At 46.4% G+C, this 24,352-nt stretch overlaps 3 protein-coding genes across 4 annotated transcripts in view; 1 reads left to right on the forward strand and 2 right to left on the reverse strand.

Annotated features, from left to right (window-relative positions):
* AMFR (autocrine motility factor receptor) overlaps nt 1-4,645 on the reverse strand; it is a 28,541-nt gene extending 23,896 nt beyond the window's left edge. Inside the window, exons 1-3 of the mRNA XM_065028931.1 lie at nt 4,274-4,645; nt 2,706-2,798; nt 714-878 (exon numbers count right to left, since the gene is read on the reverse strand). Coding sequence (XP_064885003.1) covers nt 714-878; nt 2,706-2,798; nt 4,274-4,513 — 498 coding nt within the window. The 5' untranslated portion in view covers nt 4,514-4,645. The remainder of the gene's footprint in view (nt 1-713; nt 879-2,705; nt 2,799-4,273) is intronic.
* A 1,941-nt stretch (nt 4,646-6,586) lies between these two features.
* NUDT21 (nudix hydrolase 21) lies at nt 6,587-13,748 on the reverse strand. The gene is made up of 7 exons (XM_005504772.3): nt 13,458-13,748; nt 11,136-11,336; nt 10,136-10,199; nt 9,386-9,475; nt 8,667-8,742; nt 8,200-8,314; nt 6,587-6,876 (listed from the first exon to the last, which is right to left on the reverse strand). Exons 1-7 carry the CDS (start codon nt 13,571-13,573, stop codon nt 6,855-6,857), a joined length of 684 nt encoding a protein of 227 aa, XP_005504829.1. The 5' UTR covers nt 13,574-13,748; the 3' UTR covers nt 6,587-6,854.
* Nucleotides 13,749-13,843: 95 nt separating this feature from the next.
* On the forward strand, nt 13,844-23,599 carry OGFOD1 (2-oxoglutarate and iron dependent oxygenase domain containing 1). Of its 2 annotated transcripts, XM_065028933.1 has the most exons (13): nt 13,845-14,029; nt 14,106-14,251; nt 14,334-14,380; nt 15,109-15,209; nt 16,054-16,170; nt 16,565-16,656; nt 18,739-18,867; nt 19,212-19,325; nt 19,721-19,800; nt 19,948-20,228; nt 21,517-21,639; nt 22,482-22,540; nt 23,081-23,599. In XM_065028933.1, the coding sequence occupies exons 1-13, from the start codon at nt 13,876-13,878 to the stop codon at nt 23,240-23,242; spliced, it is 1,605 nt and encodes a 534-aa protein (XP_064885005.1). In that variant the 5' UTR covers nt 13,845-13,875; the 3' UTR covers nt 23,243-23,599. The 2 variants fall into 2 exon arrangements, with proteins under 2 accessions (XP_064885006.1, XP_064885005.1); XM_065028934.1 differs by lacking the exon at nt 19,212-19,325 and having other exon boundaries at nt 13,844-14,029.
* The last annotated feature ends 753 nt before the right edge of the window (nt 23,600-24,352 follow it).

Here is a 24,352-nt window from a genome sequence, read left to right on the forward strand (position 1 = left end):
AAGTTGAGTTCTTACCTACTTGTGAATTAACAGGCCTCACTGGTTATTAATAACAATTTTAAAATAATTTTTTTTTAAAAATTGCAAATCACAGAACTACCAGAAAGAAATTCACAGATTCAACTTAGTTCAAACTTTTATTCCAGGACAGAGGAGCTGAGGAAAACGCATGTCCATTCCAGATGTTTAAAGGACAAGTTTTACTGTTCAAACTCCAGTCCCTTCTTCCTTGCCTAGCCTTCAATTTCTGCATCTCTACTAAATTTATTCTTGGTATTAACAGAAACCGGTATGTAGCTATGGAGAAAGTTGCACTATACGTTGCAATCAATATTTGGTAGATGTAAATAATCTTGAAACCTGGACAAACAGCCTTTACAGGTGAAACCCAAAGGCCACCAATCCCAGGGATGTTCTCTTGTCAAGATTTTTTCACTAAGGGCAGCCAGGAAAACATCTCCCACAGTTACATAACACTAATTACAGGCACATAAAAAGAACAACTTATCAAAGAAAATAAGTAACTTCAGCTCCATTTGTCTGACGGGAAAACTGAAGGAGTACGATTGACATTGCACTTTGAAGCAAGCGTGTTCAGCACTGCCAGGTGAGGAAAAGGTCAAACCGATCTGTTCCTAACCAATCACGAGCCAGTGTCCGAACCAGACACAGAATTTGCATGTCTCAAAAGAGAGCCCTTAATCAAAACTTACATATTCAAATCGATCCTTGCAGAGTTGAACCATAAGATGAAGAAATACAAGTCCAGAGAACCAGAGGCACCACATGACCACTTCTTCCACTGTCTGAACATTCAGCACACCAAAAATGAAGATGAACTTGTAGAAAATGAAATTCCAGAATTTATCCTTGAGATGCTGTAAAGCAAAACATTTGGTTACTGCAGTGAAAGCACTGAAAATCTACATGCAACGGAGAGAACGAGGGAAAAAGAAAAAAAGACGGAGGTAGAAATGTGACAATACATTAGTAAAAGCCTGCTGCGCGCACATCTTGAACAGTATTTGTTACCCTTACTGAATTAAAAATATATTAGAAATATTAGTGGCCCTTAGTATCTACACAATCTTTTGTACCACCCGCAGCATAACTGATCTCAGTCTGATTTTCCATACCCAAGCAACACATCTAATGGGCTGCAAACACAAAGTCCTCTTTGCTAGAACTGCTACCATTAGTCACACATGATGCCCAAACCTTGCTTCCAAAAACCTGTCAAAAAGTACAGATGATTAAGAAAAGATGACAAAGCCTGCTCTTAAAAAGCACAATGCCTACAGTGGAGAAGGAGATTGATGAGCAATTAAAAAAAAAAATCCCACGCACACACAGTATAAAAGAAACAATACGATGGTCTCGAGCAGCAGATAGTAAGCCAGCTTGTTGGGGATTAAAAAATTAATGAATAAAATATTTTGTTAAAGAACATGATGAAGTCACCAAGAGTTTGGTTAAGACAGGCCCCAAATTCCTTTGTGATGTGGCCATTTTTGGCTCGCCAATATTAATAACCAGCTTTCCTTTACATGAGAACTGAAGCAAATGCAAATGGATTCACATTGTTACTGCTTTTCACTTCAGTTTTTAAGAGGGTAGAGAACATCCTGGAAATTATGATGGGTTAAAATTCCACACCCTTACAGTCAATGCAGACTGGAAAGAAAATTTGGCCCAATTCAGTTTTGAGAGTGCCTTGTTTTTAATACACTCCACTCGGAGCCTCTGTGGGGTTTGAATCACAAACACAATAGGCTTTGAGAGGTCCATGGCTATTAATGAAGCTCTACATGCCTCAGTTCTGCATGTCAAAAATCCTCATGGCCTGATTTTTCCTAAAGAACTGCATTTACACACTTAAAAAAAAATGAACATACTTCAAACCACTGCCACCGAGCTCACACAGAGCAACTTATACATTCGCCTTTCTTTTTTTAAAAAAAAAAAAAATACAGATACTGTACAAACTGCTGCTGCTTTTATCTTCTGCATGGTACTGTTTCTAAAAAGCCTGGACTTCAATAGTTCCCTCGCTGAACTTTTAAACATTCTCACTGAGCTCAAGAGCAGGACTGAACAGCTTTTCAGCCCGCTCACCTCCTTTCTCCAGGCGTATATATACACCTGCCTGCTCCCCTGTAAACCTGAGGGCAGGTAAACCACTCGCACCTATCTGAGGATGGAAAACACTTCTCCAGCAGTCAAAGCACAAAACAAGGTACAAGAGGGAGCTCAGCCTGCCAGTGTTGATAACTAACTACGAAACACAATGGAGAAATGCTGCTAAACACAGAGTAGAGAAGAACACTTTATAAATATTCTGAAATGAGGGTGCACTTGTAAGAAATCTGAAAAAGTTCATTAAGAAAGCAGGATTTTCAATTTGACTATAAGTTTATAAAATACAACAGCAATAAGGAGAAGCAAAAGTTCTGTTCAGAAACCAAGTGGGAGCTTGTGTCTGTGGATATCCTAGCTAACCGTGAAGGGTTTCCTGGGCAGACTCTTTTCTGTATGCTTTTACTGGACAGCATTTTCAAAGGCAAGAAGTATAACGGTAAGACTTAAGTTGTTCTAATATTCATTTTTCTCGTGTACTTTCAAGCAATTCCACACAGAACACCACACCAGTCATACAACAAAAATAATGAACCACAGATACCCAAGGCAGCAAGTGGCTGTCTTACCTGCCTCTCGCTGACGCGAAGAGGACCAAACACCATGCACTGGATGAGCTTAGCAACCAACATCAGAAAACAGCACGCAGTGTTCACTAGTACCTGGGAAGAAATAAAGCAGTCAGCGACAAATACTTTTGCCCTATTTAGAAGCAGAGAGAGAAAGCAAAAGAATGCGTCTAACAAAACCTACCATTGTTCACAGACTAGTTTCAGTTACCCTTTTTTTTTTTTGGTGAAATTTAAGCCTGGCCTCTTCCAAGACACATACAATAGCTCATAAGTCACTTAACTTTTTTCTAGACATACTAACACATTCAGTTTGATACACCAGCATATCCAACAGACAAACATACCTCTTCATGATAAATTGGTTTTTATATGTTAACAAATCTTAGCACCAAGGAACATTGGGACAAAGTTACAGATCACTAAGATGCTCGTTTTGTTTAACATATGGCAGGTGAGAAAACTCCAGTGTGAATCTGTTGTTACAGAAAAAAGATTCAGACGCTGTTTTGAAACATACTGAGTAACACACACTCCTTCCGTAACAACACGGCTTAAATCCTTCTCAGGAAAGTGCTTTAAAGCAAAGCAGCAAGGAGCAGAATACATGGGCCCGGGAAAACTGTCTCTCACATTTGACAAAGACACCTGTAATTGACTTTTGACCTACGCAGAACACTAAAAAGGGGAGGAAGGGGTGACGAAGCTGCCTCACACTGTCATTTCTCTAAAGGACACACAATCAGCTTTTCCAGGGCTCGTTATTTAAGGCCCTGAGACCAAGTTTCACCAGGCTGATTGTATTTGGTATATTCAAAAATCAGCGGCTCGGCCAGGCAAGCACATTGTAAAGCAGATGTGCAACCCACACCACCTTCGACTGAGAGACACATAAAAGTCCAATAGCAACAGCTCAGCCAGGTTCTTGGTATCTCCTTGTTGAGCCTTTATTTCAAATACAGAAATTAGTGAGCCAAGATTTAGATACCACTGCCAGGTTTGGCTTAAAGAGATACAGAAAACTTTGCTTGTTTTTCTTAAACGGTGAGAATGCTTCCTCTTACGCGCACGACTTTAAATGTTACTTCAAAAAAAAAGAAGGCAAAGCTTGGGCTTGAATAGCTGGTGTTCCTCACACCAGTTTCTGGCGGAGCAGGGCACCCAGTGCTGTGGGAGGCGCAGGTGCAGCGCCCGCCAGGCACCCAAGAGCTTCACCCAAAACCCACCCGCGGCGACAGGCGGAGGCTCAGGGACAAGCACAAGCACCCGGGGAGGCCGGGGGACACCGGGGGGGGCAGCCGGGCCGGCGGCTCCCGCCTCTCCTCACCCAGCGGCCCGGGAGCCCCCTCTCGATTCTGGGAGCAGCCGTCAAACCGCAATAAGGAAACAAGCCCCTCCGTGGCCCGCCCGCCTCCCCCCGCCGCCAGCCGCGGTGAGGTGCCGCCACAGGCCGGCCCGGCTACCCCCGGCCAGGCCGCGGGGCCCGCAGCGCCGCTCCACCGGGCCCAGTCCGCCACCCGCCCGGCCGGGCCCGCAGGCCCCGCCGCCGCCCGCCCCGCTGCGCTCACCCAGACGCAGAGGCTGTCGGAGAACAGGTAGTAGGCGACGTCCAGGGCCCGCGGGCCGCCGCGGCGCAGGGGCTCGACCGACGCGGTGTCCGCCGCTTCGCTGTCCGGCTGGGCGCCGCCGGGGCCCTGGCTGAGGGCGCGGTAGGCGCTGAGGCCGGTGCCCAGCAGGGCCAGGGCGCTGAGCGCCGTGTAGGTGCGGAGGCTGGGCCAGGGGAAGCGCTCCAAAAACAGCAGCGGCATCGCGGAGCTCTCGCTGCCGCCCGGCCGCGGCCCCGGCCCGGCCCGCCGCGCTCCCTCCGCTCCTGCGGCCTAGCGCCCGCCCCGCCGCCCCTCCCCGGGGCCGGGCCGGGGGAGGAAACGGGCCCGAACCACCCCCGCCCCGGCTCCGAGCACCGCGCCCGCCCGCCCCGGCCCGGCCCGGCCCGGCCCGCGCTGAGTCACGGCCGGGGCGGCGCTTCCAGCCGGGCCCGGCGGTGCGGGAAGCGCTGGACCCGCCGCCCTGCCCGTTGGGAGGAGGCTCCGCAGCCGCACCGCTCCGGGGCTGCGCCCCACCAGCAACCAAAGTTGGGGGATTGTGAAAAATCAGGAGTTCTCCTGAGGTAACTCCGGAACCCACAGGCACAGAGTCAAAGGAGAAAGCCGAGCACTGCACCCCACACCTGCGGCACTTCCAGAGGTGGCTCAGAGGTGGCTCAGTGCGCCTGGGAGATGAACTACTCCAACTCAAACCAGCACGCAGCGATGGGAGGTGCGGGACGCTGGTAAATGCCAGGCCGTGGGAGCAGTGCCCTGCTCCTTGTTGCTCCTGTAGCGTCTGACTTCCAAACCTCCTTCCTCTTCCTCACTTCCCCCTGCAAGAATTGTTCCGTTCTGCACTCTGCCGCTAGCTTTATTCTTCCCATCTGGCAGTTGCCTAAGAAACCATGTTTTGCTAACTGTATGCCCGTGCCACATTACGAGCAGCAGCTGAGGGACGTGGGGGGTTCAGCCTGGAGAACAGGAGGCTTCTTAACTGCTCTATAACTTCTCACTCTCTGTAACTACCTGAAAGGAGGTTGTAGCATGGAGGGGGTTGGTCTCTTCTCCCAAGTAGCAAGTGACAGGATGAGAGGGAACAGCCTCATGGGAGGTTCAGATTGGATATTAGGAAAAAACTGTTCATGGAAATGGTTGTTGGGCATTGGAACAGGCTGCCCAGGGCAGTGGTGGAGTCACCATCCCTGGAGGGGTTTAAAAGGTGTTTAAATGAGGTTCTTAGGGTTTAGTGCTACAGTTAGGTTATAGTTGGACTTGATGACCCTGAGGGTCTCTTACAACCAAAACAATTCTATCATTCTACATTTTCCACTATTTTTTTTGGTATTGATCCCATACTGTCCAGCTTCAATTTGCCTGAAGCATCAAGATGTCACAATTGTTCTGCACATAGCTTACCAGTACAACTGGCCACAGAACCAAGCTCTTTGGCATGCTTCAGTTCTCTGCGGCACACACTCTCCAACACTGCCGTCATAAATGAAGACAGTGCCCAAGCAACAGTGCACTATCTGATCAGAGGCAGAATTTGGAAACAAGTCTTTTAGAAATAGCTAAGCAAAACTTTGGAAGGCTAAAGGCATGAGGAAGTGACACATCCAAGCAGAGTTGATCTTTAGCCAAGTATGTAAAAAATCCAAAACCAGTAAATGTTGGTATTTTCTACTGGCAAGACTGAAATGTTGAGAAGCACCGCAAGTATGGGTAGCCCTTGCAGGATGACCCAGCACACTGGTCTGCTACAACAGCTCAGCATAACATGGAACCACTTGCATACCGCATGGGCAAAACTTTTCAACATGACCCAAATTCTCTCATGTGGCTATAGAACGTATACGACATTTATTTCACTTTCATATTTTAACTGGATCTCAGGCCAATCTAACAGATTTTGTTGTGGTTATTTTCTTAACAGGGCACAAAGATAGAAAATACATTGTATTTCCTCCAAACCGTATACTAAAAGTAATGCTTCCAGATCAGTTCTGGTAAGCTTTGAACCTACACTTGAGGCTACACTTAGCCTCAAAACAGCAATTTTGTTCTCTAAGGAAAAACTTAAACTTATTTTGCACCTACTTATACTGCTTAATCTCTCCTTCAGACTAATTATCTGCTCAGGGATGTAGAGATCAGAGCATCCAAATGGTCCCTGAATGGGTTAGGTCCTCCTCTCAATTCCAAGATCTTCTTTATTCCTGAAGGAAAGTACTGAAGTTTAAATAATGTACCTAAAGTAGGAGACAAAAAAAATCACCACACCCAAGAAGACACACATAATCTTAACCATTTTGTTTAATGTGGTACAAAAAAAATTTGGTGAGTATTAAAATGAAAAGTGATTAAAACACTGATATCACGTTGCCATCCCACTACCTAAACAGTTGAGGTTCACTTCTCTATTCATACAATAGAAAGCTCAGTGGCCTTCAGGAAAAGAAAGACAAAAAAAAATCCTTGCATCAGACGCATTCTTCTCTCTACATTTGAAAGCTGTGCTCACAGAGACGGCTTCTTCTATCAGACTCTTCAGTTATACAGGAATTCAGTTGTAAATAAAGTTGAACCTAAAATCAAAAAGGGTTATATCAGGTGAGGAATTTTCATTCTTTTTATTTAAGTGACATTTTTGAATACATAAATGATTTGTTTCCACTCTTGATAAGCCACCATCTGACAGAACAAAAGTGTATTTTTAAGCAAGACAGCTTTATAGCATAGCAGGAAGCATAATTTTTAACAGCCAGTCCTACACTAGCACTGCACAACAGGCTCTTAAGGCTGCAGAAGAGCTAATAATTAACCTTACATCTCTTGAGAGACCTTCACAGATATGAAAATACCAGTTATGTTCCCCCATCAACAACTCTTTCACAGTGTTTCTGCTGTCAGGGCCAACCTTATATACCCCAAGGTAACATGAACACACTCAACAGAAGAGCCAATTCTTCTTTAATTTTCACAAGGAACAGCGTTCACACCACAAGAGCAGGCATTCATTTCATCTCCCTGATGTCCATCTTTAGGAAGTGTCTGTTGCACTGGCACCAAACTGGAGTTCGGCTGCACAATAACCAGTGCTTTACTGGTACTTGGGAGAAAGAATCCGCTGTCTTTAGAGCAAGGGGAGGGGGAAGCCTCCATAGCTACAACTGCCAAAATTTGGACTAGACAGAGAAAATAGCAGCACTATACAAGCCTGTTGTGGGCAATACCAGTGCTGAGATTCTGCTAAGAGACTTTGTTCATCAAAGTAGGTAGGTGACAGAATAGCTTCTCTGAGTAACAGCTGACAGGCTGTGGGATGCCTGAACATTTGCTGAAGTAACAGAAACCAGTGAGACTGGTGAGCTCTGGAGAAGCAAGGTACAAGCCATTTTCAGGTAAGAAAGTCCAAGAGTGTGTACACTGGGAAAAGAAAGGAAGGAAAAAAAATAACAGCTGTCCCTACAGATACTTTTGTAAAGATGCTACATGTTATAAACTCTAGTACACAGAGTCTAAAAAGACCCTCCACACATAATCAGCACAAAGCTGTGTTAACATGCACACCTAAAATCCATGCTTCCAACACCCAGCTTGGCTTTTACTCTCGGTGTCCCTCACAGTTGGAAGAAGCTGCTCCTCAGCCTGCGCGCAGCTTCATCCTCCCTGTCTTTCACATCCTTCACATTTTCCTTTACTACGACTACTTGGCAGGACTTTGGTGCTAGCAAGTTGTGATCAGTGCATCTAAGTTGCCCATCACACCTTCTTATGAGGTAGATTCTAAGCTCTTTGGGAAAGCTACAACCTTTCCACAACTGGTTTCTGCAGAGCCTAGCCTTGCTCTGGTGTCCCACAAAAAAATGTGTTCCCAAGAACTAGAAGACAAATAAATCATAATATACCTGCTCAAAAGTTGAGGAAGGCTGGAAATTATGGGTCCATATCCTGGTGCATTGTCATAGAGCTCAAACAACGGTGCAGCGACCAGCTTGTAATTCTTGGGGACTGCAAACAAAGCTAAAAACAAATACAAGTTGAGTAATAAGAAAAACTATCACACATTCAGCCAAGGTATCACTGCTCCCGCCCCGCCACTCAGAACAAGCTCATTACAGAGAGCACTATAGCAGGTTTATTCCTTTCCTAGTTAAATACAGAGTTTATATACTGATGCAGGCGCAGGAATGAGAATTCACACGTCCAAAGGATCACCTACCTTCACAACTGCTGTCAGCTTTTAACTTTTTTAGTGATCAACTATAAACAACTGCAATCATATGAACACAAACTTGCTACTACATTTCCATGCATGAAATGCAAGCATTTAGACATGGTTAAATACAATCCTTTGTTGCAAACAAACACTTACCTTTTTCTTGAAGCTGGACCAAGAAAAGCTTTTTATGCTCTTTTGGTTTCGTAATATGAGCTGGGATATAGGGATACTGGAAGAAAATAAAAATCAGTTGTACAGAGCTTTGAAAATATTGTGCAATCTTAAGTGGTATTTTATAAATTATCAAGTACTGTACAAGCTTTCAACCTGTGGTATATTGTTCTTTCATGGCATCAAGTAATAAAAACCACTTCTGTAAGGAAGCACTCAGAAAGGAATGCTGTTGTGGTCACAGCTATTGACAGAGGCACCAATACTCATGAGCAGTTAAAACAACCCAACAAGACATAAATGCGTAATGGCAAGCTGAGCAACTGTTTTCAGTATTAAAACATTTAGAAATAGGGTAGTGAGAATATTTTATTTGCTGGGCATCTGTTCTCTATGCAGCAGCATAAAGTTTCCATTGTGGCTACAAAAGGAATTTAAATGGCGCATCTGGCTCAACACAGGACTGGAAGCTGTTACGTTCCAGTGGTTTCTCATCCATCAGGACGGGTGTGGGGAGTGAGACAGCTTCCAGAAAAAAAAAGTTTGCAGTTTCTTCTCAGTCACAGAAAGGGGATGAAATAGGTAAAAACCAGAAAAACTAATTGCACATGCAGAAGGTATTTAAGCAGGCTAACTGGTAGGTTGATGGCTTTTGGAAGAATATTTGACAGAAAAAGATGAAAGCCAGCAGGAGTACTCACCTGTGGAGGTTCAAAGTTTGGTCTCCACCAGTTACCAATGCAGTCATCAATCACCCAGTCTTGCTGAACACCATCCTGACGACCCAGTATCTACCAAAAAGCCAGTTACAGTCAAAACTCTAACCACCCCAAGTCTTTTTTTTTTTTTTTTAAAACATATAATGGAAGCATGAAGACTTGCTGTAATAAGGGTCTGATGTAGTTCAGAATTGCTCTGAAACAGTTTGTAATAGAATTCAGAGTATTTTTGTATAAAGTGACATTTTTTACTAAAAGTCTCACCTGACAACGACCCCTTTGAGAGCATTTCAAATTCCAGCTGAACTGAGTCCCATCAGACCAATGGGAAAAATTAAATGCATTGTTACGCAGAATTAATTTAGGCTACTTGGAGAGCATGGAATATTAACTGGTGCATTGGGAAGACTATCTCAAAGGCAAGTCCTTATCAGTTGTGCTCCACAACATATTTTATTGCCCATGTGCAATTTACTTGCCTGAAGGCAGCCAAAAAGCAAAGCTGCAAATGAACACAGGACATGAGTGGCAGGGAGGGGCTCAGCCGCTGGACCACTCTGTCACACAATGCGGATAAATGAAAGCTTACTGCTTGATTTGTTAACCACCCCAGAGCATCACAAAGCATTAAAATAACAGAAGCAATACGGAGAGTTTAATGCTTTGGCTTATTCTATTAACACTAAACTAAACCAATATTCCAGCATAGCAAGATAATGAAAGAAAACAGACCTCTGTCATTAGGCGTTTGAGCCCTTCTACCTCATCTTCTCCTGGATTGAGTTCACCACCAGGTCTGTTAAAACAATCAATGATGACAGCTAAAGTTATCATTTATTGTATTTACAGACTTTCACAGGTAAGTCTGGATGTGCTTCCAAGCAGGGAGTTACAAATTCACTCAAAGTCATTAAGTCAGAAGTTCCAAATCTAACTTTGCTGAACTTGGAGACAACACACTAACTTTCACCAAAACTGTGACCAAAACGGCTACTGTATGTCCCTTAAAAACACCAACCATTCTAAAAGTACTTGAACTTCAGCAGAACAAAGTACAACAATACACATGATCATAACTGGGACACTTAAAATGCAAAGTTTAAACAACAATATAAAACCACCAGAAATTGAAGAAAGGGTTGGAAATACCAACCATATTTGTTCTTATCTCAAGAACGGCACTCACTGAAGCACACAAGATGCAGAAAATAAAACTCCTGTGGGGAACCACCTTGCACTTGATGCAAGGTTAATGAAAAAAGCTAAAACCAGATTTACTTCATAACAGACTTTTGCAAAATGTTTAGAGTCTAGCCTACTTTGTCCAGACACGTCCCCTCAATCAAGATGTCAGAAAAGAATCTGTATAAAAAATTAGATTTCACATACACAATTCAAAACAAACAATTTAAAAGTTAAAAACATAAGACCAAGAGCACAAGCAGGATAACTTGAGACAAGGCAAGACCTTTCAGTTTTAAAAAAATACTACAAGCACTGCTACCAGCACTATAACCATAGGATCCAAATACTAAAATTGCACTCCCGCAGTGATAACTATGAGATGAACTGAAGCAATTTTCTCAAATGCAGATGCCTGCCTTCCTGCTGTACCCAGCTCGCCTACTTGTTTGTAACCAAATACCATTCTGCATTTATTGGAGTTTATTCCTTGAGCTTCACTTTACCATTTTTGCAAACTAAAAGTTACATTCAAGAAGCAAACACTTACAGCTTGAAAAAAGTTGTACCGAGCTGCAGCAACAGCACGTGGGGCAGCCTGTGCTCATGTACAATGAGAACTCCTTCCACTGTCCGCCTCATGCCGATCTTGTCAAACTCTTCCCTCATGCGCTGAAACCGAGCTGCCACGGAACTGTCCTTCTCATACAGGGGCTCCTTTGTACCAAATGTGTAATTTGTCAGAGGATACCTATAAAGGGAGAAAATGTTACTGCATAACAAGAAATCTAAGTTTAAAAATCACTATGACACAGCATGTACCCTGAGGCAGAACCTTCTGTGCCTGATGGAATGGTAATTCATCTGTGGCGCTAGTCTAGAAGTTCTTGTCTGTGACTTATGGGGCCCCATCACAAAAAGATCTGCACTATGGTACATCCAACTGCAGAAAGGCCTGCTGATCAACCCGCTACTGTGGTGCTGACTCACAAGAAGAACCAGCAGCTAATATTAGTCAACCAGCACCCTTCTTTGACCTCCACACTGCCAAGAAAAGGCAGCTGAGGGGTTGGAGAGGGAACAGGAGAGAAAAGCTCTGCTGGGACGGAAGGAAGCTGCATAGGACAGCAGGGGGTTTTCTGCAGAAGTAGTAATGAGCCTGAGACTAAACTGTTAGAAGTGGTTTTGTTTTGAAGCGGGAAATCAGACATCTGGATCACAAAAGAGGAGCAATGCTGAGTGTCTATGTGCAGGGTCAGGATCAAAGGCTTGGGCAGATCACTCTGCTGGGCTCCAGGACCTTGGCATTCTCCAGTGACAGCGTAGCTGAAACTCAAGAGATTTCTGCAACGGGGACTGAAAAAGAGTCAGAAAATACAGAAGTGCCTAGTCAAGAAATAGGTCAGTCCTGGAAAGCACAGATGGCAAGCGGAAAATGCTGTTGCACAACAAAATCCAGGTAACAAAGAGACCTGATAGCATGAGGCCTGGAGGGAAGACAGAATCATCAGGCTAAGTCAGAAGGGGAGAGGAAAACGGGTTTTGGGCAGAGCAGTAACGAATTAGCACCACAGTTTTATTGACTTGGGGCATACAGCAACTGAACTAACAAAATAAATGGCTGAATTAATGGGGAATGTTTTCCTTGAGATGCATCTCATCATGTATTCTTTCCCCAATACTTAATCCTGGCAAACTGAAGTAGCAAACATCCCTCCCCCTCAAATTCCTCCCCCCCCAAAAAAAATTGCCTCATGTTTTACAGTGGCAAAATCACAAGCCAGTTGCAGTTGTTAGAGCCCTTTCTCATGTACATAAGCCAAAACAACCAATTTCCTAACTGCAGATTCATTTATTAGCAAGCTCGTACCCTTTCGCCTATAGCTTAGAACCCTCTACATTTCTTTTTCCATTCATTTCCATTTTTAGATACACAGATAGATTTATTAATAACCTACTACACAAACCTATACTATACTAATGTAGGAACATCAATCTGCACATCAAAATCTTCAGCCTATACTGATGCTGATAACACAGCTTCCTGATGAGTCTTTTCTTCAGAAACCAATCTCTGAAGTTCATATTTGAACTTCCACAAGATTCTAGCTAAATAAACACAGGTATACCAAAAAATATAAGAGTCTGTGATTAATGACTAAAATTTAATACAGACAGTTAACATTTGCTGTTTCTGCAACTTGACAGATGTACTTAGCAAAGAATACATCAATTTGAGTTTGCTAGAAGAAGCTAAAGTACACAGCTTCTCATACAAAGCAAGGAAATAGTTACTAGCTAATAGTTTGCATCTATGACAGAAGTAAAGTTTCCCCTGGTTAACCACCCTGAATTTCAATGGCAATACCGGCACCAGAGAACCAGCAAACCCCAGCAGCACCCAAACACACCCCAGTGTGCACCCACATCCTGCCAGGCCTCCAGCCCGCTGCTCTCTGCTGCCGAAGGCAGGTGCCGATAGAAGAGTGTACAAGAATCACGTATCAGGCTCACCGTGTCTAAACTCTCCCTAACCGTATGATTTGGGGTTCGCACTTCCCGAGTCACAAGCTACTGCTATACACTAAAGCACATATACCAAACGCCAACCCTTCCCTGACGGCTGGTGAGCTCTGAGCACCCACACTATCCCACAGCTCAACTGCCCACCCTGGCAGAGGGGCCGAGACCCGCCGGGCTGCTGCGCCGCCTTCCCCTCAGCCCCCGGAGCACCGGGACCCCGGGCGGCCCTTGCACTGAGGGAAAACCTCCCGCCGGCTGCTCAAGCGCGGTCCCGGGGAAGTTCTCACTAACGGGACGGTACAGCGCAGGGAGGGGACCCTGGCCGGGACAGGCCCGAGGCAGCGCTCACAGGTTGATGGTTCTCTCCAGCGTGAGCGGCTTCGTCTGCTGCATGTACTTGTTCCCGAACTGGTTCACCCCGCGGGGCCAGCCGGTCTGCGAACGGTTCGGCGGCACCACGGACATGGCGGCGGGGCGGGAGGCGGCGAGGGAGCGTTCAGTGCTCAGAGGCGCGAATCGCGTCCGCCATTAACCTCCCGCCAGCCCGCTCACCGCCTCGCCGGAACCCCCCGCCGCACTTCCGGCGCGACCATAGAGAGGAACCACTCTGCCTCCCCCGGCACCGGCACTTCGCGGCCGCGCTCCGCCTTTCCCCCAACCTCTCATTGGCCAGCGGACCGCGGCTCCGCCCCCCACTCGCGATCCGATTGGCGCACGCGGCGGCGCAGGGGCCGCCGGGAGCTGTAGTCCGGCCGGGTTTTCCAGCCATGGGCGCCAAGCGGCGCGGGGCCGCGGCGGCGCCGCTGGGGAAGAAGCGCGGGAAGCGGGAGGCGCGCGCCGAGCTGTGCGGCGCCCTCAGGGACGCCGCGCTGCGGGAGCGGGCGGCGGCGGCCTGGGCCCGCGGGGAGCCGCTGCGCCACGGTACCTACCGACCCCCGGGCCGGCCCGCGCGGCGGCGCGACCGCTCCTTCCCTCACCGGCGTCGTTTCCCTTGCAGAGGCGGCGGCGGTGGAACCGGCCCCGTTCCCGCACGGCATCATCCCGCGCTTCCTGACGGGCCCGGCCTTCGCGGAGGGGCTGAGCGACGAGCTGCTGGGCCTCGGGTTCCGTGGACGGCGCAACGACCTCCTGTCGCTGCGGCAGGTGGGCCCCGGGCCGGGCGGGCGGCGCTGCGCCGGGGCCGCCGTCCTGACCCCCGTCCCTTCTTCTCTTGCATGCGCCGCAGTCCCAGGATCTGGCGGGAAGGCCGGAGCCCCACGTCGCCGCCCTGAGGTAAAGCGCCGGTGTGCCGGCTCGGGGAGAATCATCCGGTCTGTATCTTGAGTGGGGTGGGACCCACAGGGATCACCGAGTCCGACTCCTGTCCCTGCATAGGACACCCCAGAATTCACACTATATGACCGAGGACGTTGTCCAGTCTCTTCTTGAACGCTATCAGGCTTAGGGCTGCGGCACCTCCCTGGGGAGCCAGTTCCAGTGCTCCACCACCCTCTGGGTGAAGAACCTTTTCCTCATGTCCAACCTCAATCCCCCCTGGCACATCTTCCTGACGCTCCTTCGGGTCCTGGCTGCCAGGAGAAGCCCTGGCTAGGTCCCCCGGGAAGGCAGTGGCTGCAGGGTGGGCCCAGCCGCCCTCTGCCATGGTGGTCTGGCCAGAAACCAGCCTTGAAGAGCCGAATCTATGTAGATCGTGGCCCTGAAGTCAGTTATCGGTTTTCCACTGAGCTGTGTGGTGTGATTCAGGCCTCATGTACCCATCACTTCTGAACTGCTTAGCTGTCCCCTTACAACTGATTTCACGCTCGCTGTTGGTTGTTGTCAGTGACAGTGTGAGCACTGGGCTGTTTTCCTGGCCAGTTCTTTGTGGTTCTACTCTGTCACCAGCAGCAACAGCACCTTTAACTGTTTAAAGAGTTGGAAGGGAGATGATAAATTAGTGTAGGCTATGGTGATGTGCTTTATGACACAAAAGGGCACTTACCTTGTGCTTGTCTTCCCAGACATGCTCTGTGTGACGAATTCCGAGCGTGGCTTTCTGCTGTGACCCAGATTGAGCTGGAGCCAACTATTGACATCTTCTGTGCTAAATATGAATATACTGGTCAGTCTATAAGCGATCCTTTCCCTAAAAGTTCTGTGGGTGTGTAGGAAACAAAATCTCTACAGAATACCTAATTACACAATCTACCCCAACACCTCTCTAGTTCCAGAGCATCCCGGAAGCTATCAGCAGCAAATCAAAGTTTCTGAAAACGAAGTCACAACTATGGAAAAACTGTTGCTGTAGTCACGCTGCTGATAGCTTTAACTGGGCCCGATGCCGTTGCAAGCCCACGGCTTTTCGGAGATGTTCAGCCCGTGTTTGTGTACCTGCTCCCATGCAAAAGGGTGACATGTTCAGCTTCCAAATGCCACAGCTGAGTTTGTGAAGTCTGATGCTAAAACATCACCTTGGTGAGTCCAGTTTACAACTGTGCTTACCCTTTTAGTCATGAAAAGTCACTGTAGGAAAGGGAAAATTTTTACTGCTGTCAGCTCTGCTTTTTAAAAGTCTTTTGTGCAATTAAGTGTTGGTCCAGTTTTTTGTTCCCAGGGCTCCCACTCCCGTTTATTCTAGCAGCAAACCTACTCAAAGAGCAGTTCTATATTTAAAAGAGCTTGGATCATTATTTAAGTCGGGATTCTCTGTCCACTGCCCAGTGACGGCCACAGAGGAGTGGATGATGAGTTATAACTGCTGGCTAATCCGCCGATAGTGCAGCAATCCCACAGAAATTAATCTTGCAGATCTTGGGCTGGCGATGCTGACAGGTGAAAATGCAGTTCTTGGGACTGGGCATGTTTTTTCTTGTATTCTTGCAAGGACAAAGCTGGGAGGCAGCCACCGGAATGAATCATGTGCGTACTGAAAAGGTGCTACTGCAGCAAAATGCGTGTAATTGCAGATGTCTTGCTGTGCCACGATGATGAGCTGGAAGGTCGGAGAATCGCTTTCATCCTGTACCTTGTCCCACCCTGGGAGAAAAGCGACGGGGGAACGCTGGACCTGTATAGCACAGACGGTAAGAGCTCGGACCTCAGCCTGAGGCGGCTGAAAAAGGCGAACCTTATACAACCCTTGCAGCAACTCTCTCCTCAGACTGTACGAGGGAGATGAAGAGTTTCTCCTTAATCCGAGAAACTGACCTATAGGTAAAATTCGCACCTTAGAGATGATCTATAGCAGTCAGTCAGTGCTAATGGGCAACAAGTTATGTTTTGTGCTCAGAACTCTAAAGTGATGAGGATAACTCCCCCCCCCAGCAGCCCAAGTCCACTGATTCCTCTTCGAGCCCTTGCCCTGAGCTCCACCCCTGATACCCAGGTGTCGTGCCAGTCACAATGTCATGAAGTCAGAAGGAGTTCTAGTGAGTTCCAGTTCATACCTTAACCAGAATACATTTTCTTCCTCCTCAGAACATTTTCAGCCACAGCAAATTATCAAGTCATTAGTGCCTTCGTGGAACACGCTGGTTTTCTTTGAAGTGTCTCCAGTCTCTTTCCACCAGGCAAGGAGCTGTCTCTTGTTCATTTTCTGATTCTCATTGTTGTGGTTATTCCCTCTTTGTGTTGTTACAGTCCTGGTGGGGAGGGAGAAGGGAAAGGGAGATGTGTGGTTAGAGTGGATACTTGTGCCAAGTGCTGTGTGTTAAAGGCAGGACTTCAAGGACTTTAAGGACAAGAACTGACAAAGCCAACTTTAAACTGTCAGTCATCATCCTGGGGGAAGAAAAATTTCCATTTCTACTTTGCACTGCTGTCCTGGCAAGCCATTGCTGTGGATTTGGCTGTGGTGACAAGAGAGATTTCTTGTTTGTTCGCTTGTTTTAAACAAGCTCACATTTGTCATGCGGATGCCATGACTTTGCTCCAGAAGAGCTCCTCAGCGCATCCCCTTGCCTGTAGGGCACCGTGTAGATATGGCTGTAGAGCTTCTGTAACATAAATGTAGTGTGATACCCTACAGTAGAAATGCTGATATGGTTAATTAGCACCCTGCGGCACTTATCAGGAAGATGTCTGGGAACAGGATGAACAGCCTATGGAACTGCCTGGTACAAACTCTGATGCTCCTCTGTACTTGAGAACCCCACAGACTGTAGCAAACAGCCAAAGAGCAGAAGATTGGAGAGGAAGATCAGTGATGTAGGTTGGGCATGTCCTCAGCTAGACTGCTTAGGGTTTTACTTTTCTGTTAACTTGTGTCTTACAATGAATTAATTAACAGAAACATCTACTTGTTTACAGCACTAATTGTGATTTGTCAAAAAATCCATATTCCACGAAACCTTGTGACTGCTCCTACTGACCTAAACTTAATCCCATGCATTAGTGCTATTCAGAGTCCTGCATACTGTCTCTGTTGTTCAGACAGCCAATAAACTCAGCTTAAACAATAAACTTATTTTTTAAATGAGCATTTAGCTTAACTGTGAGTGCTGTGAATCAAAGCCTCCCAGATCTGGACCCCCTGGGTTGTGCCCAGGGTATTTGCTGACCCACTGAATCATTTCTTTGACCCTCTCATCAGTAATTACCATTAGAGAACTATGTAGTCAGACCAATACAGAGCCTTCACAGCACAAGCCCTCTCAGGCATCAAGCAAAGGGCATTTAGTCAGTACATCCTAACAGGTCTTCAGGTTTTGGCCTTCACGATGTACATTTCTTGAGGAGATGGCAAAGAAAGCTGTGGGTGTTTGCTGAGCAGAGTGAGTCCATGAGCTTCTGATGCCAGGCAGCTTTGTGGTTTCCATTTCCAAGAGATTTAGAATTCAGTAGCCATTCCAAATAACCTCCAACACCTCTAAGTCATGCAAGGAGAGGGCCACTATGGATCTGTAACAATCAGTAGGAGCCAAAACTTTTCCAGAACAGACTGTTTATTTCTCCTGTTCTATGAGTTTTTTCTAAAAAATAAAAAAGTTTTTATGTGCTATTCAGAAATTCACAAGAGTTTGTGGCTTGCAAACAGTCAGAAGGGAATGTCTCTTTCTTCACACTGCTGTTACAATATAGCACCCTAGAACATTAAATTGTTCAGTTTAGCTGTACTTAGCCTGATAGGTGGGTAGACAAAGAGCCAAAGGCATCAGGCAAATGCCCTTCATGATGGCTTATATTACAGCACTTTTAAAAAAGTAAAAGACAAAAAAATAAACCAGTATTGTCTCCTGCAGCTCGGAGATGCTCAGTGTTTTCTGAGTTTCCAGATGAAGCTGTGACAGGTCATTTTTACATCCTGGGGTAGCTGGTTCCTCAATAGAATAAACAGTAGAAAAATAAAATTCAATTACTTTTAATAAGGGAGTGACTCAAAGCTCTCAGAGAGAGGCAGTGAATTCTGCTGGGAGCTTGGAGTAGAAGCTTGGACTGGGATTCTGGAAACCTACAATGGATTTTTGCATCAAGTTTGCCTTGAGCCGAGAATAATCCAGCCTGGTCCAGCCCTTGTCAGACCTCTCTGTGTATGCAGGAGGCTCCCCAGAGTCAGGTCCATTTCCTATAATGAGTTTACACAGTGCCTGTTACAGCTGCTCCTTAAATGGTTTATAGTCTGAACAGTGACGTGATGCTCAATGTTGTTCCAGGTATCAGAAGTTCTGTCCAAGGAGAAATGCCGTCTGTCAGTGAGCGGCTGGTTTCACGGCCCATCAATAGTCAGACCCACGCGCCACATTGAAGCTCCCTTGCCCAGGAGCCCACACATCCCCTACGATGTGAGTAACAAGCCTACATCTGCTGATCCGCATTTCTGTTTCTTTTGTGTCCCTGGAATACCTGTTATAGGATGCACTGATGCTTGGGTATGCTTGTTCCTTAATTTATCCCTTTCTCGTTTATGTTTCCCGTCCATAAATTTGTAGCTGGTTTTTTTGTTGCTTATCTTTCTTGACTCTATACATTCTGCATATCTACAATAGCACAGAGAATGCACCAAATACTCATGGTGCAATTAAAAAAAAAAAAATGGAACGGAGTGTGTGTGTGGAGGAACCCAGCCCTATGGCCACTTGGAAAAGGGGGAATCCTCGTTATTTTTGTAAATTGATTTCCCTTCCAGCATGAAATCTTGTATGAGTGGATCAATCTAGTTTATTTGGACATGGACTCCCAAGCTCAAATCCAGGAGGAATTTGAGGAGCGATCAGAAATTCTCCTGAAGAATTTTCTTAAGGTGAGCCCAGTGGTTCAATCTGAGATGTTCTGCTAGAACAGCTCACAGGGCTGGTGGGTACCACACATCATGCACGTTGGGAAAGGCCTTGGTTCTACAGCTGTCTACTCAAACACCTTCTAGTTTCCTTCCCTCAAGGGGAATGGAGCAGATCACCTCCAGAGGACCCTTCCAACCTCAACTATTTTGTGACAGTGCAGAGGGGTCCCCTCTGCCTGCCAGTACACTGCTGCATAGGGACTCCTCAAAAAAATCACAACATTTGCTTCAGCATTTTTGTTTCCTGCAGGAAACAAAGCAGAAGGGTGGAAGCATGTAATCCATCCTGCTTCTAGCACACCAAGGGAGGCCTGGGAGTAAAATGTTAAAGTTTCTGCACTATTTTTCTCTCCTAGAAAGAGAAATACCAACTACTCTGTGAAGCTTTGGAGAGCAAAGACATCCAGTGGAGCAGCCGGGGCCCTGCCAATAAAAGGTGGGGACTGACAGTGCACTGCACTCATTGATCAGCCAAGCAGGAGCTGCCACGAGGCTGCACTGCTTGATGCTGCCCCCGTGGACATGGTCCTTGTTGGCTTTCCAACAAGGAGATACTTCTGTTGATACCTCTGCTGTGTTTCAGACTCTATGAGACAGCGGAGGAAGACAGCCTCCCCGATGTCCTGAAGAAATTCCTGCAGTTCTTACGCTCTGAGGCCTTGTTTTTACTGCTTTCCAACTTCACTGGCCTAAAGCTGCACTTCCTGGCTCCCTCTGATGAGGACGAAGATGCTGAGGAAGGAAGAGCAGCAGACACCGCCAGGCACAGCAGTCCCAAACAGGCAGAGACTGAACAACACGCTGACAGCAATCCCCATCAGCCAGACAACATCCCTGGAGCACAAGACAGCGAGATGCAGAACAGTAAGTCCAGCAGCATGAAAGGACTTGAGCAGAATCCTGATGTTAAGGATGTTGGGAGCAGATTTCCCAATTATTTTTACGGAACTAGGATCTCATTTGTACTGCAGCCAGGACAAGGCACCAGCACAAACGTGGGACTTGAAGCATGTCAGGCTGGGTATCCAAAATAAGTGACCATTCTAAAAGAAATCGGAATAAAACAATTACTAACTTGAAGATACTGTTTTGAACAGAGTTAAGTCTTAAGGGTGAGACTTCTGTAGGAGTTAAGGCATGGGTGAGGAGGGGATTGTTAATTAATTGTGCAATAATCTTTTGCCGATAGTTACACCCTTGCTTCATATAAAGCAGATTCTTGTATGAGAGCAAATCAAAAGGAAGTGAACAGATCAGAAGTAAGGATCATTAGAATGAGAAAACCAATACCTAAAACTAAGATTTAACTTTTCAGAAAATGCTGCCAGCCTAAATAACCCTGTTGTCAGCAACAGGGTATCATTGCTATAAAATATTAGATTAATTTTTGATTCATGGATTGTGGCTGTTTATTTAAAACAATGCCTTTGAAGTTTAAGGGTAGAATTTTTGAAAATGCTCACCTTGTACTGAGTCAGGCAAGTTAACGGACACTGGAATAAAAGGTAATGAAAAACAAAGGCCTACTGAAAATCCCACCAGAAGTCTTACCTGGTACAAAGGCTTTTTTTTTTCTGATTTCCACAGCCAGTGATTTTGGCCCTTTTATCTATGTTCCCACCATGCGATTTTAAATTCACATGAGGAGGGCATAGTTTGGGGCTGCACAGATTGAAAACTGAGCTAGAGCCAGGAGAAAAGAAAGGTTTCCCCAAATTCTGGTGTACCTCTTGGGATGGCATGTGAAGAGTGAGTTCAGAGCAATATCCTTATCCCTGAAGCATTTGGTAGTTGCAGTGTACTTCAGAGCAGATAGGTTGCTGGCTCTTGAGGTTTGGAGCGCTACTGTAAATCCGGGGAGGACAAAACAAAAAACGAAGAACTGGGTAAACCAAAGCGCATCACAGCTTGGACCTGTCAAAGAGCAAATCTTGGCCACACTCCTCCACAATGTTAAAAGGACGTAACTTAGAGCCACCTCTAGAAAAGAACTTAACATGAGATCGATGGTTTTACTTTGTCTTCCTGTTACACTTTGCTGGGGCGGGGAGGGACGGCTCCATGGGCCCTTGTCCCTTACGTGCCTTGAGCTCAGCAGGTGGCAGCTGTTGTGCAGCTTCATTGTTTCTCTGTCTTGTTTGCTCCCTCCCAGGCTCAGGTACCCCACTGTGTGCAGGGGAGCTGAGGCGCTGGACCCACGGGCACTACACACTAGTCCATGACACTCAGGCAACAGAATTTGCTCTCGACCTGCTCTTCTACTGTGGCTGTGAGGGTAAGCAGACAAAATACAGACATGTCAGACTCTCCTTACAAAGTTTGCATAAAGGAAGGACTTCTGAATTCTCAGCAGTGCTGCAATTGCGAAAATTTCCCTGCTTTTTCCTACAAAGAATGGCTCAGTAGACTTCATTCTAGTCCCAGCTTCTGCATAAGCCCTGATTTCAGTAGTACTTAGACAAAAATTAGGAACTGTGGCCTTGGGATCAGCTCTGACCTTTTCTGGCAGGATCCAGGCAATACTGCTGGGGCAGAGAGAAGGTCTGGGAGACACATACTCCCACTGTGCAGTGGGTCTGGGCATGGCGGAGGGTCCGGTGGCCAGAATACCCACTAAAAGTGTTCCCTTTTGCCCCTTTTCTCATCTAAATTATCCCTGCGCCTCCAATTCACGGTGCCCAGTGGTTTCAAAAGTTACTTTATGCATGTCTAGGCATTTTAGGTTGATTGCTAGTTAGATAGTGGTGAAAACAAAAATCTAAATAAACCTAAGCATTTTGGACCAGCTGAGCCCAGCATGCACAGCCGAAACCACCTGGCACATGCTGGTAATTATAATGAAAGCCTTTTGCATATCTGCTAAGGCAAAACTGCTTTACACATGAGGACCAGAGAGCCAAAAACCTTAAACGGCCTGTCTGTTGTAAGAGGCAAATCTACATTTGCTTCAAGTTGATTCCAATTTGGAAAAAAAAAAAGATTGGCAGGAGGTAAACTGGAGATCATCCTGTATCCAGTAGCTGTGGGGAGTGGGGTGGAAAAAAGGCATCTCCAGGAAGGCTGCGTGGAGCCTGGACAGTGTTGGCCTTTCTAAGAATCTTTCTTTTCTGTTTTAAGGCTGGGATCCAGAATATGGTGGTTTTACTTCCTACATTGCTAAAGGTGAAGATGAAGAGGTAAGGACCTCCGTTGCCAGCTGCAAATTAGATAAAATTGTTTAGGGTAGAGAGACATAATTACACTTTGTCCTAACACTGACATAATCCCAAGGGTGCTCACTATTGCGCAGGAGCCTTCCTGCTTCAATTACTATCCCTGGGCGTAGCTTTGGCATCAAGGGATGAGCATTCACTGTAACAGTTATGGTGCAGCCCTGATGGTGCCTGGTACCACCAGCACCATTTGGGAAGCCTTGGAGGGGCACAAGGCTGTCACAGAGGTGATGTTTTTCCAGGGTAGTGATGATTACTGGGTCACATTTGGTATCCATACCAGTGACAGTGCTGAGTAGCCACTCTAATAAGTCCAGAACGCCTTGCTGTCTAGTAATGGCTTCAGCTTGAGGGGTATGAAAATGAAAATAGTGACCTAGCTTGTTTTCTAACATCAGACCTTTGTTCTGAGTAGCTTTTGACATTTTTTTTGTTTCTTCCTAGAAACGATATCAAAGCCATTTTTATGAAACTCATTTACTCCCTTACTTTCATTCCTTCTAGCTGCTGACAGTGAATCCAGAGGAGAACTGCTTGGCCTTAGTTTATAGAGACAAAGAAACCATGAAGTTTGTGAAATACATCAATCATCGTAGCTTGGCACACCTGAAAAAGCATCCAAACAGAACAGGGTTTTGGGATTTTTCCTTTGTCTACTACGAGTGATGGCACAGAGTGCGACCACTGTCACACAGAAAATAGTGGGGGTGGGAAGTGGGGGGCAGGCTTCTCCCCAGGGCAGACAAACTTCATCACATTGTGTACGAGCTGTATCCTGCTGAGTGAAGTCCAGGTGACTTTTTTATTACTTGAACAAATGGAAATTCAGTCTCCTCCCAAATCCTTTGTAACAGGCACTCTCAGCTGCTTTTAATGCTATGTGGAGGGGGTCATCACCACAGAACTGTCAGCTTTCCAGCTGCTCACATGGAAGTAGCATGGTGGGATGCGTTTTTTAACTTATCAGGGTGAAAATTACTATTAAATATTGCCTGAAGAAATGGGTCAGTTAAATGCTTCAAAGTCTGGTTGAGCGAGTTTTGTTACAAAACACCCAAGACATTTTCTGGGGCTTAACTGTGTTTGCTGTTTTGTAGAGTCAGAAATAAATGAGCTGCCATGGGAAATATGAGGTTTTTCCAGCTGCACAGCTCTGTGGAGTTGGGAAGGAAGGCAGCGAGGCTGTAAAGCTGCTGGCATTGAGAAGGACCTGGCACCATAACAAGGAGCAGGACTTTATTATGCTAAATGCTGGGCAGACAGACCCAGATGCAGCCCTTTCTCCAAAGAATTTACAAGCTAAATAGACGAGATAAGAGACCTGCTCCTGTGTCTTCCTTTGACTGCCTGGGTACATGATTGGGTCTGTGATTCAGCTGTGAAAGGGCTGTCACTCCAGCCTTGGAACGGGCAGTGGGCTGGTAGCAGGATGGCAGTAACTCACCTCTCCCGGCTTCCTGTCTGCAGGCAGGAGGGTCCTGGGGTCTGCTGGGCTCTAACATGGCTTCTGTCACTGGAGATCAGCTCAGATCTTCCCAGGCAGCAGATCTCCAGCTCTTGTGGTAAACAGCACAAGGAAGGTGGTGTGCGACCTTCCCCCTGCGCACACTTCCAGTGCTGCATGTTCATGGCAAGCAGGACTGTGCCAGGCAGAGGTGTCCAGCCCACCAAGAGGTGGTGGTTGCCTTGGGAGGCAGCCGCCCCGCAGAACACCTGGCCGCAGGCTTGGCCCTGGCCTGCACCTGCTTGCCTGAACCTTTTTTTCTTTGACAATGA

The sequence above is a fragment of the Columba livia genome, chromosome 13 (assembly GCF_036013475.1).
Source record: "Columba livia isolate bColLiv1 breed racing homer chromosome 13, bColLiv1.pat.W.v2, whole genome shotgun sequence".
NCBI lineage: Eukaryota > Metazoa > Chordata > Aves > Columbiformes > Columbidae > Columba > Columba livia.

Bases quoted from the DNA above. Each gene is read 5' to 3' on its own strand.
- NUDT21 (XM_005504772.3), bottom strand. From the start codon at position 13,573: ATGTCCGTGGTGCCGCCGAACCGTTCGCAGACCGGCTGGCCCCGCGGG. The intron at 11,337-13,457 runs GTGAGCGCTGCC...CTCCCTTTATAG, and splicing joins CTGGAGAGAACCATCAACCT to GTATCCTCTGACAAATTACA. The intron at 8,315-8,666 runs GTAAGTGTTTGT...ATTTGTTTTTAG, and splicing joins GGTCCAGCTTCAAGAAAAAG to CTTTGTTTGCAGTCCCCAAG.
- OGFOD1 (XM_065028933.1), top strand. From the start codon at position 13,876: ATGGGCGCCAAGCGGCGCGGGGCCGCGGCGGCGCCGCTGGGGAAGAAG. The intron at 14,381-15,108 runs GTAAAGCGCCGG...TTGTCTTCCCAG, and splicing joins CCCCACGTCGCCGCCCTGAG to ACATGCTCTGTGTGACGAAT. The intron at 22,541-23,080 runs GTAAGGACCTCC...CATTCCTTCTAG, and splicing joins CTAAAGGTGAAGATGAAGAG to CTGCTGACAGTGAATCCAGA.